Raw genomic sequence first — 17,694 nt, forward strand, 5'->3', positions numbered from 1 at the left:
GGTTTCTTGACTTTTCATCGTAAACTTAACAAGCGAACAGAAAAAATATTACAGTATGCATTTAATGTTGTTTTTTATGTTGTATATTATTATCTTTTATTACAAATACTTCGGCGCTTGCGCTAATTTTACAAAAATGTTCGGGAAAATCAATAGCTATCATTAATATTACTCTTACTGTGATTTTTTCTTTTGAATTGCGCTACAAGAAATCAAATTTACGCTTCACTATTTATAAATGTTATGTATAAAAATTTGTTTCCTTCTCTTAAGCTTCTGATTTTGTTTCTCGTTATACGCACTTAGCGCAAAAATACATTACAAAGCTTTTGCTATGGCATTATGTATATATGATGTAGGGTTCTTTTGTTGAATTTGGTTTTCGGGGAGGGCGGGAGGAGGTTGGGGGAAAAAGGGGCGTGGATGAGAGGTGGCCTGAGGTAATGGTGTTAGGCGAACAATTTAATTGCAAGTGAAATTTGAAAACGCTTTTGAAACAAACTGAAAGATTTAACATTAGAATGAGGCGTGTTCGTAGTTGTTGGTGTTTCTGTAGTTATAGTTGCTGGTGTGATTGTGGCGTATGGTGTGGTTCTTGTGAAGAGTGTTGGCTAAAATTTATCCTGAAATATGAATAGGTTATTGGTCGCAGCCACGGCGATGATATTTTCTTCGGGATGCCAGGCGGTGTGCAGAATCTTCTTGTTGAAGTCGAGACAGTCCACGCTGATCTCGTCCTTCTTTCGTTTGCCGCCAGTGCAAACTTTCCGTGGCTTCAGCACCGTCTTCGGCTTGATAATGTCCCTGGACGCCTCCAGCGTGACATCCTTTTTCGAGTTCCGATCGAAAACGCGGAAGAAGTTGTTGTAGCTTCCGGTCATTATCGAGCTGTCCTTGCCATTCCAACAGCACTCGAACTTGTCGAAGATGCAGTCGTTCTCGTACAGCGAGCACAGCTTGGCGCGCAGGTATTCATGGACCTATGGAGCAAGAACGTTACGTTAGTGGGGGTTCCAAAGAAGTACTCTAATCTGCAGGTCTAAAAACTAACCGGATAGGTCTCAATGGGCTTGGTTTCCATGTGCAGATCCCACACCTTGATGCTCAAGTAATCCCTGGAGATCATGTAGCGACCCGAGTTGCTAAGCTTCACATCGCTGATGGAGCTAATTATTTCGCTGAAGAAGCTACGATTCGTTGGATTCTCTGGCTCCTCAAACTGTTTGCTGTGCCGGTCGCATAGCGCCGCCGATCGCATATCACATAATCGTATTGTGCCCTTTGAGCTCGAGTACACAAACACATTGCACTCGGTCGGATGGAATTCGGCCGCCGTGATCACCTCCGTTAGCTCCTCCATGTTGGTTGGCTTGATGTCGACGATGTTGTAGCTCTGGTTGACCACCTCCAAATGCCAGAGATTGATGCGCAGGTCGTCGGCCGACAAGAAGGTCTCCTGATCCGAGTTAACACTAATTGAATTGATGTGATAGGTGTGTGCATTGGCGAAGGTGCGCCGCGGCGAGGCCTCCACCAGCAGCGGAATCTGCTTCACGGAGGGCACTCGCAGGGCCGTCACATTCTGTGGATCCCGGATCAGTCCGTTCTCCTCCTTTGTGTTGTAGCCCTCGAACGACTTGTCGCGCTCACTGACCTTCCACAACTTGACCGTCTTGTCGTTGGTCGAGAGCAGAAAGTGCACGGGATTCTTCTGTTGCAGCCACCGAATCTTGTTGATCTTCTCCTCAATCTCCAGCGACTTGAGGTAATCGAACTCGGGCTCGTGCGATTGGAATGTCGAATAGACATTGTATTCGCCGCGTCTCGGATTGGCGGCTTTAGAGGCAGGATCACGCTGCAATTGGGGGAATTTGGTTAGTTCAATGACGGTTGCATAAAGGACTCAGACCTTCAGACTCACCTGAAAGATGACGACGCGACCGCCCTTGTCACCAGTGGCCAGCAGCTCGCCATCGTGATTAAATTCCACGCAGGATATGATGTCCGCATCCGTGACATCATCGTCTAGGGCGCCTTTAATCTGTGAGAAGCACCAGGACGCCTCTCCATTACCTGAAAAGACCGAGCAGGACCAAATGATGAGTATGCGAGTTGACACTTTCGGCCAGCTCGAGTTCGATTCGCTGAATGCCAATTCGATTGGACTGTAAACTGTAAAGGCAGCTCAGGAAAGTAAATGTAACATTTGATTTACTCTCAAAATACATATGTATGGGTTGTATGCCCACAATCAATAGGCAGTGAGAGAAAGGACAACTATGACGACGATATCCTGGGCCTGCCCAAATATTTGCTAATGACGCCATACTCGGCCTTCCACACTGGTCGCCGTCGTCGTAGTCGTCGTCGTCTGGGCCATGATAGGCAACACTTTAAAGCCCTTTAAGCTCTTGGCCAAATATTCTTTCCGTTTCCCTGTTCTCGCTGCTTTTAGCCCACATCCACATCCACACCCCTCCCCCGTTGTTTGTCAATTCTCTCTGCACAGCCACTTTTAGCGATTGCGGTACGTTGTGTAAACGATGACGTTGCTGCTGTCCTCCTTATTCGAAACCCCACTTTATACACTGCTATTCCATAATGGGAGCATTTCATTTGGAAAATGTATTTCCCTTTTCATTGACAGTGGTATACTTCCAAATAAATATGGTTATCAGCAAATTACCATTTAAAACTATGGCTTTTTAGTAAAATCCTATGCTATATTTGAAATATTTTGGAAAAAAATGTATACAATATTTCTAGAAATATAATAAGCTAAATAGGATGCACTGCAGAGCAGCGTTCACAAAAGTTTTCTAAAATAATATGTATTCAATTAATTAATAATATAACTTGTGGCCATGCCGACATTGTAATAAATGTATTTTTAGTTAAATTAAAAATGTTTGTCAATCCCATCGTACACGTTTTCGTTTTGTATCTGCCACTGACTTTTTGTTTTTGGTCCCCATGCTTCTGGGGCTGTTTGCGAATTTTGGCAATTTTTTCATCATTCCCAAATATTCATTGGGCTTTGTTTGTTTGATTTCTTTGGCACAGCCCTTGCCCAGCCCAGTCCCATGTGTTGTGACCTCATTATCCGCTGGCTGTTGGCAGTCTGTTGGCTTTTTCCTGCCTGCTGCCATTGACGACGTCATGATGTGAAGTGATTGACGAGGCGCAGCAATTGTATTTATTCCCACTATTTACTCCCCCTGCACTGTAATAGGATCAAAGGCAGTCGCCCAATTAGTCAGTCATAACTCGGTCGTTTTTGCTGATATTTCTCGGCATTACGATACTATTTTTAGATCCCTATGATATGTGAGTTTCGCACCCGCCCACGCAAATGCACACAGCCATTTAAAGTTGTTGAGTCATTGAACCCGAAGTAAATGTGCAAATGAAAACAAAAGTTTCGTAATAAATGGAAAATTTTAAATATTAAATTAAAATAACTAAAATCTTGTTCTGCTAGAAATAAAGAACAAATTTGACATTCAAAACATTTATAAAGCTGTTTATCATACATTTATTTTATTTATTTGTATTCAACAACACAAATTAATTAAAAAGACTCGCAAAAATATCGAATAATTAGAAAAGAATTCTTTGCTAGGATTTCCTAGATGAGAAAAAATAAGACAAAATAAAACTGCTCTCGCTGGGTTGCTTGCTCGGTTATTTTTTTGTTAGATCGTATATAAACGTACATAAAGAGATAAGTAGATTTTCATGAGCGCCCGCAAAATGGAACAAAATAATGAAACTCAAATATTGACACAATTATTTAACACAACCACGCGATGTCGCCGCTAAGCCGAAAGCTCTAGCTAGCTCTCCATCCCCTTTCCACTGCACTATCTACAATATCACGGTTTCAGTCTATATACGCTATAGAGAGGAACAACTGAACGACCTAGAGAATGGCGGAACGGACTGATTGACTGACAAATACAGAAAACAGAAGGCAAGGTGAAAATGGGAAAAGGGGCAAATAAACAGCAGGCAGGGAAATCCTTTTTTGGCAGCCCAGTTGGATAAGTTTCCTCAAAGGAAAGCGTTAGAGAAATGATTTGTATGCATGACTGAACCACTGAGCAATTAAGAATATTGGTTAGGGATTATTAACGAGGGTAAGTATTTTGGGAAGGGGCAGCCAAGATTGATTCAAGAAAAGTTTTGTACTATAGCAGAAAAAATAAAATATTTTAGCCCATTTATAGTGTAAAATATACCGAGAAAACTCAATAGTTCAAGCCCCACCTAATCGATAATTGATTTACTGTTTAGTTATGATCTCAGCTTGTTTGGCTTCTTGGTCAATTTGAGTTTGCATTGCAAATTGAGCACAAAAGAGCCTTAACGTTCGTTCCTATAGCACCTCGCCGTTCCCCCGTCAATTACCATATCCAATCTAATCTAAGACACACATCAATCCGCCCCTCTTTACTTAACCCTCTCAAAATCTCCGCTTTTCATATGACAAGCGAGTGTCTCGGGCCAGAACATCATAAACTTATGTAATGTCTGTTCGGCGACATTGTCTTGTTGAACCCCTCTACATCTTCAGGCCATTAGGAGATGTCCATGCCCACTTGTGCGTATCTTGCAGATACACTATTCAAGAAATCACTCAGACACTGCATATAAAATTGCCAAATAATTTTGCATACATCACATGAAGCGACGAAAAGAATCTAGAAACCTGGGCGACGTCACGTTGTCTGGGAACATCGTACTGGGGAATTGAATAAAATAGAGGGGGTGGAAGGGGTTTCCTTTGGTCCATTGCGACTTTAACTCAATTTGCACATGGCAAAAAACACGATCCAGTTTAGAGGGCTCTATATCTATTGACCGAACCAATTTGTACGCCGCATTCTCAGCACTTGTGCAATTGTTTATTATTTAATTATGCCAATTGTGTCGTTGTATCGAGCATGTGTGCACGAAATCAATTTTATACTCTTGCAGAAGGACATTACATATTAGAAAATAAGGATTATTTGGGGTCAACCAAAATAATTCAAAAGAAAAACTTAAAAAATATTACCTGTTGATTTAAAAATATACGAAAAGAAAGATGTTCAAGGAAAAACATAATAAATTTAAAACATAAGTTTCAAAACAAAAAAAAATTAAGGCCCTTGGTATTATAAAAAGTAAAGAAATGCGTAATCAACTACAACGCCTTTTATCAGATTTGTAGGTACAGCTAACTCTGTGTTTGTTCAGATCCTCTTATCGGATGCACACTGTTTTCGTAACGAATCGTGCTTTACCTTTACGAGTTGCTTTACTTCCATCTGGCTTTTTCAAATAGATAATGCAATTGGAGGGCGGGGGCGGGCATTTGTTTAGAAAAAAAAAACCGTATAAGGGGCGGCGGGGGCCTGTCAATTTTTCTGCTCTTTATTTTTTGCATGCCGCTCACGTCGCTGGCGGCGTTTCGTTCAAGTGCAAAGATCAATGCTAGTTGATAGGGAAAAGTTGTTTTTCGATTAACGCATTCGAGACTTTTGACTAGTTTGTTTACTTCTCACTGAATTTGTTTATCGGCTGTTTGGGCGATTTTAATGCCAACATCAAAATGTTCAGAAAGCGAAAATAGATCGAGGAAATGCCAAACCTTGCACTTATTCCAAATGCGGCCTTGTGAATACTATGATGGTTTTTCGGAATGTTTTGATTGATCGTGTTAAACTTTGTTAGAAAAAGTAAGAATTGTTACAATATTAAAAAGAAAATTGATAGGACTTAAAGGATACTCCTTATTATTCGAACTAAAAATGTTTTTTGCTAGATTTAAATAAAATTTAAAGATTACTACCTATAGTTAATATAACAAAAAAAAATAATTTAAAAATCCGAAAAACTATATCACCCGATTACAGGGTATTCAAATAAAGTTGGCAGTTCCCACACAAAAAGCGAGTGACGAACGCGAAGAGCGGGAGGCGGGCAGGAGAGCAGCAGAGCAGGAGAGAGAATTAAACTTACCGGCCATGACAGTTCAGTTGAACAGTTTGCGTCGATTTTTAAGCAGCCGCAGCAACAACAACTACAACAACAGCACTGAAAGCGACGAAAAACGGAGCGACAACAAAAATAACAAGAACAAAAGATGGCCCAAGGAGCTGCGCTCGCGCTCTAGCTCCGTCTCTGTCTCACGCGGGTGGTGTTGTTGTTGTCGTAGCTGCCGTTTTGGAGTTTCAAAGCTGAGCGCGATTTTCAACTCTTCACTTATTCCTTTGATTACACTTTGGTTTCTGTTGTTGTATATGCATTTGAATCCTTTGTTAATTAGGTATTTTTTTGTTAAGCACAACTTAAGCACGTAGAGGGGAAGAAAGAACTGCAAAGGTAGGGGAAATTATAATTTTTTTCACGACGACGTCAGCGGCGGCAGCGCAGCGGCAGAATTTTGGCGTGCGTTTTATACATGCATGTGTTGAGTCCGTGTGTGTGTGTGTGCGAGCGAAAGAGAGAGAGCGAGTGCAGCCGGTGGTTGTGAGCGAATACAAAAAATTACTTCACACCGATAAAACGAGATATTTGCCACTTAATCCACAATTATTATTATTTATTGCATTTTGCCAAACAAATACGAAACACACACACACATGTACAGAGGCAGCCACACGTACACGTTTGCGCCGCCTGCTTTGTCTCTTTGTTTTATCGCGAATTCCGAGCAAAAAATATATGCGAAATCTAACCTTCAAAATGGAAACACCAAATAGTTGCCTTATTATTTTACGCCTGCGAGCGAAAACCGCGTGATCTAACCAGGATAGAATTGCAACTCCTGTGCTCGGCTTAATTTTACCACCGAGTATTCGCAGTCGAATATCAAATATTGCCAAAATGACGACCAAAAAAAGCTTCTGTTTTCTGATTCTGTTTCCGATTCACATTCTGCGCGCTGCCTCTTCTTCCCGTTTTTGCCGCCTCTTTTGCTGCACTGCTTCGTCGTTGCGTCGTAATATTAATGCGAGTAAGTGTGGCTTTTGGATTTGCACAGCGGCATTCCGCTCGATTTTCGCCTCCGCACGCACTTTGGGACTATTTACACGGCTGCCGGACCACTCCCGCACGCTCCGCTCGCTGTTTTAACTTAGTTAGTGACTAACGGATTGCGATAAATCCAACGCAAAATGGAAGTACAAATTTTGTTGCAAATTTCGCACTTTACAATAAGAGTTCCAAGCTACCGAATTGCCGCTGCGAACGGCGTTGCATTTGGCGAGTGGAGAAACATCGATGAAAACATCGATGTTTTTTTGGCGACAATCGATGTTTTAGTCCCATCACCAATTTTATCGCCCATGTTAATGTTAACGGCCAATTGGCGGGAAGATTTGAAATAACAAGGAATATATAAAATATGTCGGTAATTAAGAATAAATGGAATGATAATATATCCCTCTCATATAAAACATAGTTAAAATATATCAATTAAATTGATCCATTTAAGCTTTCGGTAATTCAAAATAGATACACAGAGACAATTTTTCAAGAAGACTGACGTTCTCAAATTAAGTATTATTATTCTCAATTTGAGAAAATACTGATTTTGTGGACAAATTTTGAAAAAAGAAGCCTAGCTCTTTCACCATGTTGTTTCTTTCTTATTTGTCCCCGTTTTTTGAAAAAAAAAATCTCTAAAAAGACTCAATTCCAAGGTATTTTATTTAAAAAATTGGTACTGAAAGTAAGTATTTTGTACTTAAAGTGAGTACTTGGTTTTATTTTGAGTAGAAAATTCTCAATTTAAGTGTACCGTTCATGAAAACTTCTCACTGTGTAGACTTTGCCGAAGAGTTTTTCTTTATATTCTAGAATATAAGTGAATAAATATTAACTGACCATTACCTACAAAAAATACAATAAAATATTGGGGATTATACTCACTTGATGGCTTTTTGGCACCGTTGATATTGATCGCTGTATTGAGCATATTGCCGATCTTGGTAATGCTCGACTGCCGCATGAAGGTCCTTGGCGGCAGGGTGGGCGGAGTGGGCGTGTTCTGCATCTGCGGGTCCGGTGGCTCCAGCACCGGACTCTGCCGGCCCCAGCGACCCATGGGGACTAGATTTTCGGAGGGTATGGAGGTGGCTTCAAGTGCCGATGGGTCGGGCCTAGACGATCTGCAAGCAAATTGAACGGTCGAATCTATTAGCGTCTCGACTGCACACACCGGTTGTATAATGCATGTTTGCATGGGTACGAGTATGACTGCGAGTCCGAGTCTGCGACTTCATCGCATGAGCGGGCTGCGTGTTTTTGAATTTGTCGGGCAATTAACACCTGTCGAACCCCCTGCCTTCCCCCCTCTCACCGCACAAATGGGTTGTGCAAATGAATCGTCTCCTGTCATTTGTTTACTTTAGAAATTACGCCTGCGTGCAAAGCAGAACAAAACATCTGCTTTCGGTTTGAATTAAATTCCGCCGCCTTCGTGTTTAATAAATTTTTGGTTGATTTTTTGATTTTTTTTTGTTCAGCCAAGAGGTGTGTCCGCCGTTTTTGGTTTAGCTCTTCTTTTTTATTGATCTCCATTTAATTTATTTCTCTCCATCAGCAGCAGTCGAAATAATATTTTGAATTTTTCGTATTTTTTGGGCCGGTAAATAGCCCAATGCAAAGAGGCTGCTGGCTGGCGTTCCAATTAACAATTACACAAAAAGGCAATTTCGCTAATCTCCAGCTCAAATATTTGAGTTTGAACTCTGAAGGCAGCGCGAAAACGTCAGAGTGGAAAATTTCAGCCAGTGAACCGAACCAAAACATTGTAAAAGACAAAAACATATTTAATGTGGCTTTTCGTGGACATGTGTACATTCAAAATCGTTGTGGTCGCATTTATAGTTGTGCCTCTTTTTGCGATACCAAAATAATGAAAACAGATAACGTCTTCCGAGGCATTCCCAAAAATATTTACAAAAGAGAAAGTCAAACAAACAGTTGAAAAATCATTAAATTTTTGGAGTAAACACAAATAAAAGTAAGGTCACAGATATTTAAAAAACCCTGCAATATAAAATGGTTTTTAATGTTTGTTTTTGTTTTGCTATAAACTATTTAAACCATACACGTGTACATAAATTGAATTCTTCATTTAAAACCAAAACAATGTGACGTTCGGTTTGTTTACAATTAAAATTCATATGCAAATAAATTACTCAATAAAAAACGTAGCTTGAATTTCATAATACTAGCACTATTAATTAATTTCTTGTTGGTTCTGGTAACTTCGCTTGGTAACTTTAATTTAAATAAGAAAATTAATAGTTCTAATGATAAGAAAATATTAATTTTGGCTTGGAAAATCATTTTGTATTTCGTACCTTTAGGATGCCTTAAATATCACCCATATTCTCTTGACCTCGACTGTTCATACATATGTCATGTGTTTCTGTGTACGAATTATTTCACACATTTTCACAACACGGATATACAGTTACAGTATGAAGGCGAAATTCCACCACGTTCATTAAAGGAGGGATATATCATATATGTGGATATTATATAGAGGGGGCAGGAAGGGCCGAGGTGTGGCATATGCAAAATCGGGTGTACGCAACAAGTTGAAGAGCCGCAACATATGCATGACTAATGGCCAAGAAGAAAGAAGCAGACGGCAACGTGCGGAACAAGAAATCAAAAGAAAACCACATAGGGAAAATGCGGAGAATTGTAATCCAATTAATGGGCTGCGTCTTCAATGTCTCGCGTACCCGTAGAAACGTGAGTGCGGCAATCGCGAATTAAAAATCTTTCCATTTCTTCGGTTGGGGAAGTACAGTGATCACTAGGTGAGAGGAACGACAATAGACTATAAAGTCTAATGGGAAGAAGTGCGTTTTTTAAAATATTAAGTATACGCCCCGTTTTTTCAATAAACAAATTATTGTTGCTCCTTTTAATTTTTAATGTATTTTCTCCTAAAACTTCGTTGTTTGTTCTAGTATTTTTATATATTTAATGAAGAACTGGAATTTTTTTAGTTCTACAAAATGCATATATTTATAACGTGAACTCATGAAGCAATATAATTATTATAACCCATTTGTACTGTGCTCCCATAGGTGTCACTGAAGCCTAAAAATAAACAGCCAGAACACTAGAGATACGAAAATAAACAAATGAAATGAAAGGTCTATTAAAAGTATGTGGCATGTGAATGGGTGCAGAGACAAGCGCCAGCTTTTCTTTTCCCCCGAATCGCAGCAGAATCAGAATCAGAAGCAGCAACAAAGCCAAAACAATAACAAACAAATAGCGCATTTTTCAAGAAAATATCATGCCGAGATTTAGTTGTTCGGGAAATGACAAAGACAGCCAGCGGAAGCGGGAAAAGGAACTCAAAAATAAAATTAGACAAATAAACGAATTTTTTAAATGTGTAGAATAATATACTTTAGCATTACGCATATCAAAGGAAGGTGAAATGATTTAGATGGAGGCGGTTCCGTAAATTGAATGTTGAATAAATAATATAGAATGGATTTAAACATAGCAAGTAACTTTAAAAATTTTTTAAAATTCTTTTTGGTCCTAAAAATAAGTGTGCCAACAGTTTTAAAGCCACCTGAACACGTGCCACACGAGACCCGTTTAGACCACACTCCCACCTCCCAATTCCTGGCACACTCATCATCCAAAGTCCAACCAGGTAGACGCAGTACGCCTGCCAAATCTTTGCTGCTTTGATTATTTTTGGATCTGTCAACCCTTCTCGTCTGGTTTGCCTAATTTGCCTTTAATGTGGGGGATTGGGGCTGGAAATGGCGGGGAAGAGGCTCAGTTATACCTAGCATTGTTTATATTTAGCATTTCATACGCTCTCGTTTGCCAAACTGTCTATAATATGTCCATCAAAGTGTCTTTTCAGTTTGACATCCATTGGTGGTTCGCAGGACTGGTGTTTTTTTTTTTGGAGGAGGGGGGAGGATTGATAAACATTCCGACGGGCGAACGTGATTGCTACCATATGTCCGATTATATCTATGGCAAGCAATATTGTGCTTATCAAACTGTTTCGGCTCATCCAATTAATACACTTCACGGCCCCTCAAACTCCCCATCCGCACTTCACTCGTGACGGCTAGATATAATGAAACTAATTAGCATTTGACAAACATATTCTCATATTCCTCATACAGTGGGCGTTGGTAAAAAAAAAAACAAACACTCGGCCCACCGAATTTTCCAGAAAATTGCATTATAACATGAAAACCTTTGCATGTCCTTTAAATTACACAATGTAATAGGTGAATTTTGGGTTTTAAGTAAATTGCAAGGGAAATTGGAACTTCTTTGGGTCATATTTTATTTCAATTATTTTTAAGGTAAGTTTTGGTTATATTTTTTTTCTAGTTGTTATTTATATTTTCTTCATTTTTTTTGACAATACGACTTAAATCCACAAAATTAGCGAGGTCCCACTGTATCAATAAAAAAACGAATGAGTAAAGGACCAAATAGAAGCTGACAAACTCCAGTTGGGAAAACAAATTATAAGCCCGCAAATAATGATATAGTCACATGGATTCGGAATCAAGATAAATGCGCGTGCTATGCCGCTTTTTGTATTTCGTTTTTCAGCAATTTGTTCGATTTGCTAATGCGAACAGCTTAGGCAAATATTTTGGCATAAAAGTCAGCAAGTGACAAAATAGTAGCTATTAATTGTTTGTAAGTCGGCTCGCTAAACATGGCCAGTGCGAGTCAATAGTTGTTTATTGTTTGTCTCTGAGCGAAACAAAGCGGCCTGAAAATGTTGTTAACCTCAAAAACCGCCAAGAACGTCAACAAGTGAGACTTGCAGCCCCCTCCTTTATGGGGGTTCAGATAGGGGCGTTAGGCTAGCTAGAAACTGGAGAATCAGAATCGGATGGTAGCAGACAGTCATCGAAACCCCAAATCCCCCGCAAAAGGTTGACGTAACAGGCCAGGCCAAACTCTTAGCATTTCAGCATTATTTTTTTGGTCGGTATTGAAACAGCTGTCTTGCCATATTCGTAGCATTTGAATGGAAACCACACGCGTGCTTATTAATATAGAAAATTTTTAAAACCCAACACCGAAAACTCACCAGCAAAGTCTGCTCTAAAACCTGCAGAAGTTCGAAAAAATCACAGACAACACTGAATACTATTTTAATTGACCGTCCTTAGATCTCTCATAATTTGCCATGCATTCGGCTATTTTTAAATTCTGAATCTGATTTCTTTTTCCGTTTTTATTTGTATTTTTATACTCTGTTCATTTTTGTCGCTTTGAGATCGTTTCTTCTACTTCAGTTGCAACGGTTAAAATTCCTGTCTACACATCCGATTTCGCTGCACTTCTTTGGCACTTCGGTTGGCTTTCGATTGTTGTTATCACACTGGACGGGCAAAAGGCGTACAAAGGCACAATGTAAACTAATTTAAATTGAATTCAGTGCTCGCAGCAAGTGGAAAAGTGAAAAATAAGGAAACCGCAATAAGGCAATAAGACGAAACAGTCAACGCGGCGACGTTAAAATTAGCACTGAAACGCGCCGTGCGAATGCGCGCCTATGATTTCTTTGCCCACTCTCACTGGCTCCCCAACAGAGATGTCGGGCTCTTGGCGGTCGATATAGCTAAATGGGTACTGGAAAAAATAAAAAAATATATGAAAGTTCTTGAAACTAATTTTGGAATTTTAAAATTTTTCCTAGGTATTATTGGTAGAAAATTTCTGTTACAAATATTTAAAATAGTCAAAATAGTAAGAGTGGGTAATTAAATAATTAAAGGAAAAGAAATACAAGTATTTTAAGCACATTTTGGTTCACCTATTTTTGATTATTTATAAGTTCTAGGCAAGGGGTCTTAAAGTTCCCTTAAAAATTACTCATACGACATGTATGCTAGCCTTGTCAAAGTGATAATTTCGTTGTTCCATACAAAAAATATTATTCTTAAACAAATTTATGCATTTTCTATTTTAAAAGAAATCTGTCGGAAAATTAGCTAAATGTATTACACTGTATCCCCAACAGCTCTCGCGCTCTTTTTTAGTGAGAGAGGCGAGGCGCTGATGACCGTGGGGCCGGCGCTCTCTTTTGAAGAAGATTTTTGTAAACAAAACCGCGACACGCATTGTTGCTGTTAATGTGATTGTTGTTGTTCTGATAAACGCTAATTTGCCTATTGATATTGATGTTAATGTGCCTTTGCTCACACAGTGGCGGTCAAGAAGTTAGTATTGTTACTTAATAAATCATTGAAGTTTAAATAGGATAATGACCTTAAAACCTTAACCTTAACCTTAAAAAATATTATATTTAGTTTTAAATTAAAGGCTATAAAAGAATTAGAACTACACGTCCTTTTTAATTATCTTTAAAAGTACCATATCCATCTGGAGCGATCGTTTCTAGTCTAAGCTCACCAAGTCTTGGTCAATTATCTTCAATGTGAACGGTTTTCGATAGATGGTTTCGAAATAGACAGATGGACATGTGTAAGAATCTAACTTGATTAACTAATTATTGACATGCTGCTCTGCAACTACTATTGACATTATGGACACGTAAATTAATATTTAAAATTTTTAAATTATAAACCGGTTCTTATAAATATTACAGTTATGAGAAAACAAATATTTAACGTATTGCATTATTTCCTGGTCTCAAGTTATTGCCATAGTGGGTGTGTCATGTTTAATCTTTTGGAGCGGCTTTTATAGTAGGTATCCCTCTCTTTGTCTCTACAGGTCCATCTATCCTGAGAAATTTTCATAGGTTGAAGATGATGCTGCAGTCTATAAGGGGGTACTTATTTAATTCGTTTCTATTTAACCAGAATAATGTTCCCATTTTGCACTCACCTTAGAAGCAATCGCACAAAAATACGGTGAGTATTTAAATAATTTAATAAACGCGGTTTGCTAGAATATCGACAGACAACAGCATATCAATGCATTGGCAAAAAAGAGCTATAGGTTTGAATCTATTTATTAAATAACAAAACTCTCATTCATCTTCGAGAACAATATTCTTAGGCATTACAGAAAGTGTAATATTAGATAAATGTATGGTCGATATTATATTTACCTTAGATGTATGTATGCTAAAAAATCAATATTTAAAATTGTTAATTTTTATTCCTATGAAATGTACATGATCTACCAGAACTCCTTGTACGTCCTAGACAGCTCTCGGTAGTCCTTCGCTTGTGTATTGTGTTGAATACACAGCACTTCTTTGTGCTTGCTCCAGTCCGCAATGCTGTGGTGAAACATCACCTCTAGGATAAGCAGCTGCTCGTAGAGCACGTCCCATTCCACGCCAATGGTTGCGGCACAGGTTTCCAGTAGCCAGCGAAAAGAGCAGGAGAAAAGCTGGCGCAGCTCCCTCTTGTCCGACTGCCGAATCTTTCTCATATAGCCGTGGAGAAGCCAGCAATCAAAGTTGGACACGTGCAGCAAAAGTTCCTCTTGTTTGGACGACGCGTCATTTAAATCTTCCATTCTTTCGTCTGATTCCTTCTCTAGCTCTTTGGAAACCAGTTTCTTTTCCAGATGACGTGGCTTATCCAGAGGGACGTTCAATGGATCCATGCTCCCCTCCTCGAAGGTTTGCAGGGAGCTTAGAGTGTCTAGTAATACGTCATTATCGTTCATTTTGAGTAGGAAGCTTGGCGCCTTGGTTATCTCCCAGTAAGGATTATTTATCTCCAGTCTCTCACGCTTTCCCTTGAGCTTTTGTAATTTTTTCAGATAATAAGGATGATATTGTCCAGTGGGCTGAACAAATCGAAAGTCCGGCCGTTTTTCCTTCCTTTTTAGTTCACCAATCCACGTCTCAGTTTTAATGTCACAGTTGGCGCGGAACTCCCGATTCTCACATCGCACATGCTGCAGTGGACGGAAGAGGCCTACTTTTTGTATCTTCTCTTGACAGGCGACCTCCTCCACTCGCAGGTTTAGACCGCGCTGGGCCAAGTACTGCGAGAGCTCTTTAGTTTCTAGAACAAAGGGATCAAGGTCTCGCTGCGAGTGATCCACGTGCATGTTGTCTGGTATCCTCAAGCTCATTTTCTCACCATCGGGCCGCGAGGCTTGGAGTAGGATTCTCTTAAAATAGGAGTGAGCGGGAGTCAGGCTGGGCTGGAATTCAATGCGATCATTATCTACACTTTCCTGAATCGACTCGCCAAAGTGATCCCTTAGCATTGTTTCGAAGATGTGCGTCAGGTTTTCGTGCTGACGCTGCATTGCTGGATTTGCCAGGGTTTCATCGTAGCCCAGCTCCTTTTCCTTCCGCTCCTTGACCAGGATGTCATCCACCTGCCTGCCCATCTGGGTGGGAACCCCAAAGCGTCGCGCGAAGCTCTGGTTGTAATGTGAGATAATTACTTTCCGTATATCCACGAACTGCATCCACTCGGTGAAAACAAAAAGGAAAGGAGCTGCTGCTCCGTCGGCTTCCAGTAGTTGTTCGTTGATTTTTGCAGCCGATTCGGATATCTTTTGCTCCTTGATGTCATCCAAACCGAAGAGCAGCTTCATGGCGTACAGGATGTAGGCCATTGTCCTGGCCTCGTACTGCGGGTACGAGTGTGGACCCGTGGCGTTGGCGAACTTTGGCGGATACAGGTCGATCAGCTCGCCCACGTACTTAACTAGGCGAGGCGGAAGACCCAGTTCCATGATGTAGCGCTCGGCCAGGGAGTGCAGATTCGGTTTCTGGAACTCAGTTAGGTTTATGTACCGCGACATGTAGGCTATGTTCAGACGCAAAAGCTGTAATACAAAATATAGGGCTATATTTATATCCCGTTTCAAAGGAAGGCTTACAAATACTCACCCTGTAGGTACACTTGTCCTTGTGGTTACCAAACTCCATATCGTTGAGCAGCGCCTTTCCCCTAGTGGCCACATTTTCGGGCAGATAGGTGAGCATGTATCGCTTGGTCAGGTGCTCCTCGTCTATGAAGCGTAGCAGGTCCGTCAGCTGTATATCGTCCTCCACCATATTAAGGGCAATGCCCAGAACAATGTACAATTTGGTGATGTTCAGGCAGTACATGTTGCGTTCAAAGGCGTGCAGTGTCTTGGCCTTGGGTCGCAAACCGTGGCACGACAAGCTGGCTTTGCTGTCCCGACTGTGCCTGTCCAGGTGTTTCAGTGACATATGGCGCTTCAGGGATTTGCGAGCATGCACGGACCATTGGAGGGCGAGACTTTGTTCCCCCTCGGACTCTGAAGGACCTTCTCCGACCTTCTTGTAACCCGAGGCGTCGAGATTGCGCTGGAAAAATCAAATAGGAGCAAGGTGTTAGAGTAGCTAATGAGATAAGAGTAATGGGAGGTGGACGAACACTAATGACTTGGGTAATTATGCCATTTACATAGTTTTTGCACCTATATAAGGCCATGTTGGCCAAGCTAATAGTACTTCACAAGCTTAACTTTCAATAAACATGTCTCTTCGTGTGGCTCTGATTTGCTTGGCCATCTTGGCAATGGCTTATGCACAGCCTGCTCCAGGAGCTCCAGAAGTCATCGAGGGTAAGTTAAATTCTACGTCCCTTTGGAGATTCCTTACATATCTTGTACCCCACAGATTCGGTGTCAGTGGAGCAGGCTTCAGAGGAACCAATAGATAGTGCCTATCAGAGGACCCTCGTCCTGCTTCTGCCCTTGCTGTTCCCCAATACATTCTATGTACCCTCAGGTTCAGGTTAATAAAGGCGATTAATTGAGCATTCAAGTACCTTGGTCCTGTTCCACATTCTAAACTTGGAGCGCTCATCATTTGGGTCGCCTGACAAGCGGTTCCTTTTGCCTCTGTTGACCTTAGGCGGCTTGTATTTGTATATGATGCGGGCATCTCTGCAAGAAAGCTAGTCGGTTATATATGATATAGTTAAATGGAGTCAAGAACTCACCTAAGCAGTGCCCTCACATTCAGCTTGGGCTGCCCCATCCTGTTGCCCCGGCAGAAGGCCACCTCCATGCGGCCCAAGTAGGCCGCCCAAACCTGCAGGGTCATCAGCTTGAGCTCCGGCTTGGCGCCCATGTTGAGCAGCTCCTGGAGGAAGCCGCGCAACACGTAGTTGTAGAACTCCCACGAGGTCAGTTCGTTGTCCTCCTCCTTCTTGGCCACATCCTTTGGCTGGCGGATCGTCCTGGAGGCATACTTTCCGGCGGTGGTCTCGTTGAAGTTCTCCTCGGCGGTAATGTCCACCGCTCGAATCTGATCCTTCTGAGTGCCGCATTCCACGCAGTAGTAGAAGCCCTCGCGCTCCTGGAAGGTCTTCTCCCCGCACACATCGCACTGCATGTTCTCCAGCTGCATCGTGTCAAGAACCTCCTCCATTTTTGCTATATATTAAATTAATATTATTCAAGTCAAATGCAGTCCGCGTTGTAAACAAATCGCACGTTTTGTTAATGGGCCATCACTGTAGTCTGACAACAACAATCATGATTTATCGATATCGAACAGATGTTGCCGCGTAATTTGAACTCAAATGTAACAAATCTTAAAAAAGTGTTTTTTTATAAAATAGGGTAACAACTTTAGTTTTCAAGGTTATTGAATTTCTAAAATTGCCGATAATTAAGCTTGCATGGAAATCTCACTAAAGTTCAACAATTCACCAGTTTAACAGTATAGAGAAATCCTTCTGCATTTTATTT

The 17,694-nt window shown here is 40.8% G+C and overlaps 3 protein-coding genes across 10 annotated transcripts; 1 reads left to right on the forward strand and 2 right to left on the reverse strand.

The window, feature by feature from the left end:
• Nucleotides 1-56: 56 nt before the first annotated feature.
• Nucleotides 57-12,522, reverse strand: tws (protein phosphatase 2 regulatory subunit tws). Of its 6 annotated transcripts, none has more exons than XM_070216274.1 (5): nucleotides 12,110-12,522; nucleotides 7,921-8,159; nucleotides 1,922-2,073; nucleotides 1,052-1,855; nucleotides 57-980 (listed from the first exon to the last, which is right to left on the reverse strand). In XM_070216274.1, exons 2-5 carry the CDS (start codon nucleotides 8,093-8,095, stop codon nucleotides 612-614), a joined length of 1,500 nt encoding a protein of 499 aa, XP_070072375.1. In that variant the 5' UTR covers nucleotides 8,096-8,159; nucleotides 12,110-12,522; the 3' UTR covers nucleotides 57-611. The 6 variants fall into 6 exon arrangements, with proteins under 6 accessions (XP_070072375.1, XP_070072374.1, XP_016996845.1 ...); XM_070216273.1 differs by lacking the exon at nucleotides 12,110-12,522 and adding an exon at nucleotides 8,351-8,475; XM_017141356.3 differs by lacking the exons at nucleotides 7,921-8,159; nucleotides 12,110-12,522 and adding exons at nucleotides 6,007-6,361; nucleotides 7,140-7,217.
• A 1,230-nt stretch (nucleotides 12,523-13,752) lies between these two features.
• On the reverse strand, nucleotides 13,753-17,547 carry TAF1B (TATA box-binding protein-associated factor RNA polymerase I subunit B). Of its 3 annotated transcripts, XM_070216411.1 has the most exons (8): nucleotides 17,437-17,547; nucleotides 16,941-17,376; nucleotides 16,767-16,884; nucleotides 15,857-16,300; nucleotides 14,177-15,792; nucleotides 14,102-14,117; nucleotides 13,876-13,935; nucleotides 13,753-13,809 (listed from the first exon to the last, which is right to left on the reverse strand). In XM_070216411.1, the coding sequence occupies exons 2-8, from the start codon at nucleotides 17,369-17,371 to the stop codon at nucleotides 13,768-13,770; spliced, it is 2,727 nt and encodes a 908-aa protein (XP_070072512.1). In that variant the 5' UTR covers nucleotides 17,372-17,376; nucleotides 17,437-17,547; the 3' UTR covers nucleotides 13,753-13,767. The 3 variants fall into 3 exon arrangements, with proteins under 3 accessions (XP_070072512.1, XP_070072511.1, XP_016996882.2); XM_070216410.1 differs by having other exon boundaries at nucleotides 16,941-17,468; XM_017141393.3 differs by lacking the exons at nucleotides 13,753-13,809; nucleotides 13,876-13,935 and having other exon boundaries at nucleotides 13,987-15,792; nucleotides 16,941-17,467.
• LOC108057223 (uncharacterized) lies at nucleotides 16,472-16,737 on the forward strand. The gene is made up of 2 exons (XM_017141394.3): nucleotides 16,472-16,560; nucleotides 16,616-16,737. The coding sequence occupies exons 1-2, from the start codon at nucleotides 16,473-16,475 to the stop codon at nucleotides 16,735-16,737; spliced, it is 210 nt and encodes a 69-aa protein (XP_016996883.2). The 5' UTR covers nucleotide 16,472.
• Nucleotides 17,548-17,694: the final 147 nt, after the last annotated feature.

Source organism: Drosophila takahashii, chromosome 3R (assembly GCF_030179915.1).
Source record: "Drosophila takahashii strain IR98-3 E-12201 chromosome 3R, DtakHiC1v2, whole genome shotgun sequence".
In the NCBI taxonomy this organism is placed as follows: domain Eukaryota; kingdom Metazoa; phylum Arthropoda; class Insecta; order Diptera; family Drosophilidae; genus Drosophila; species Drosophila takahashii.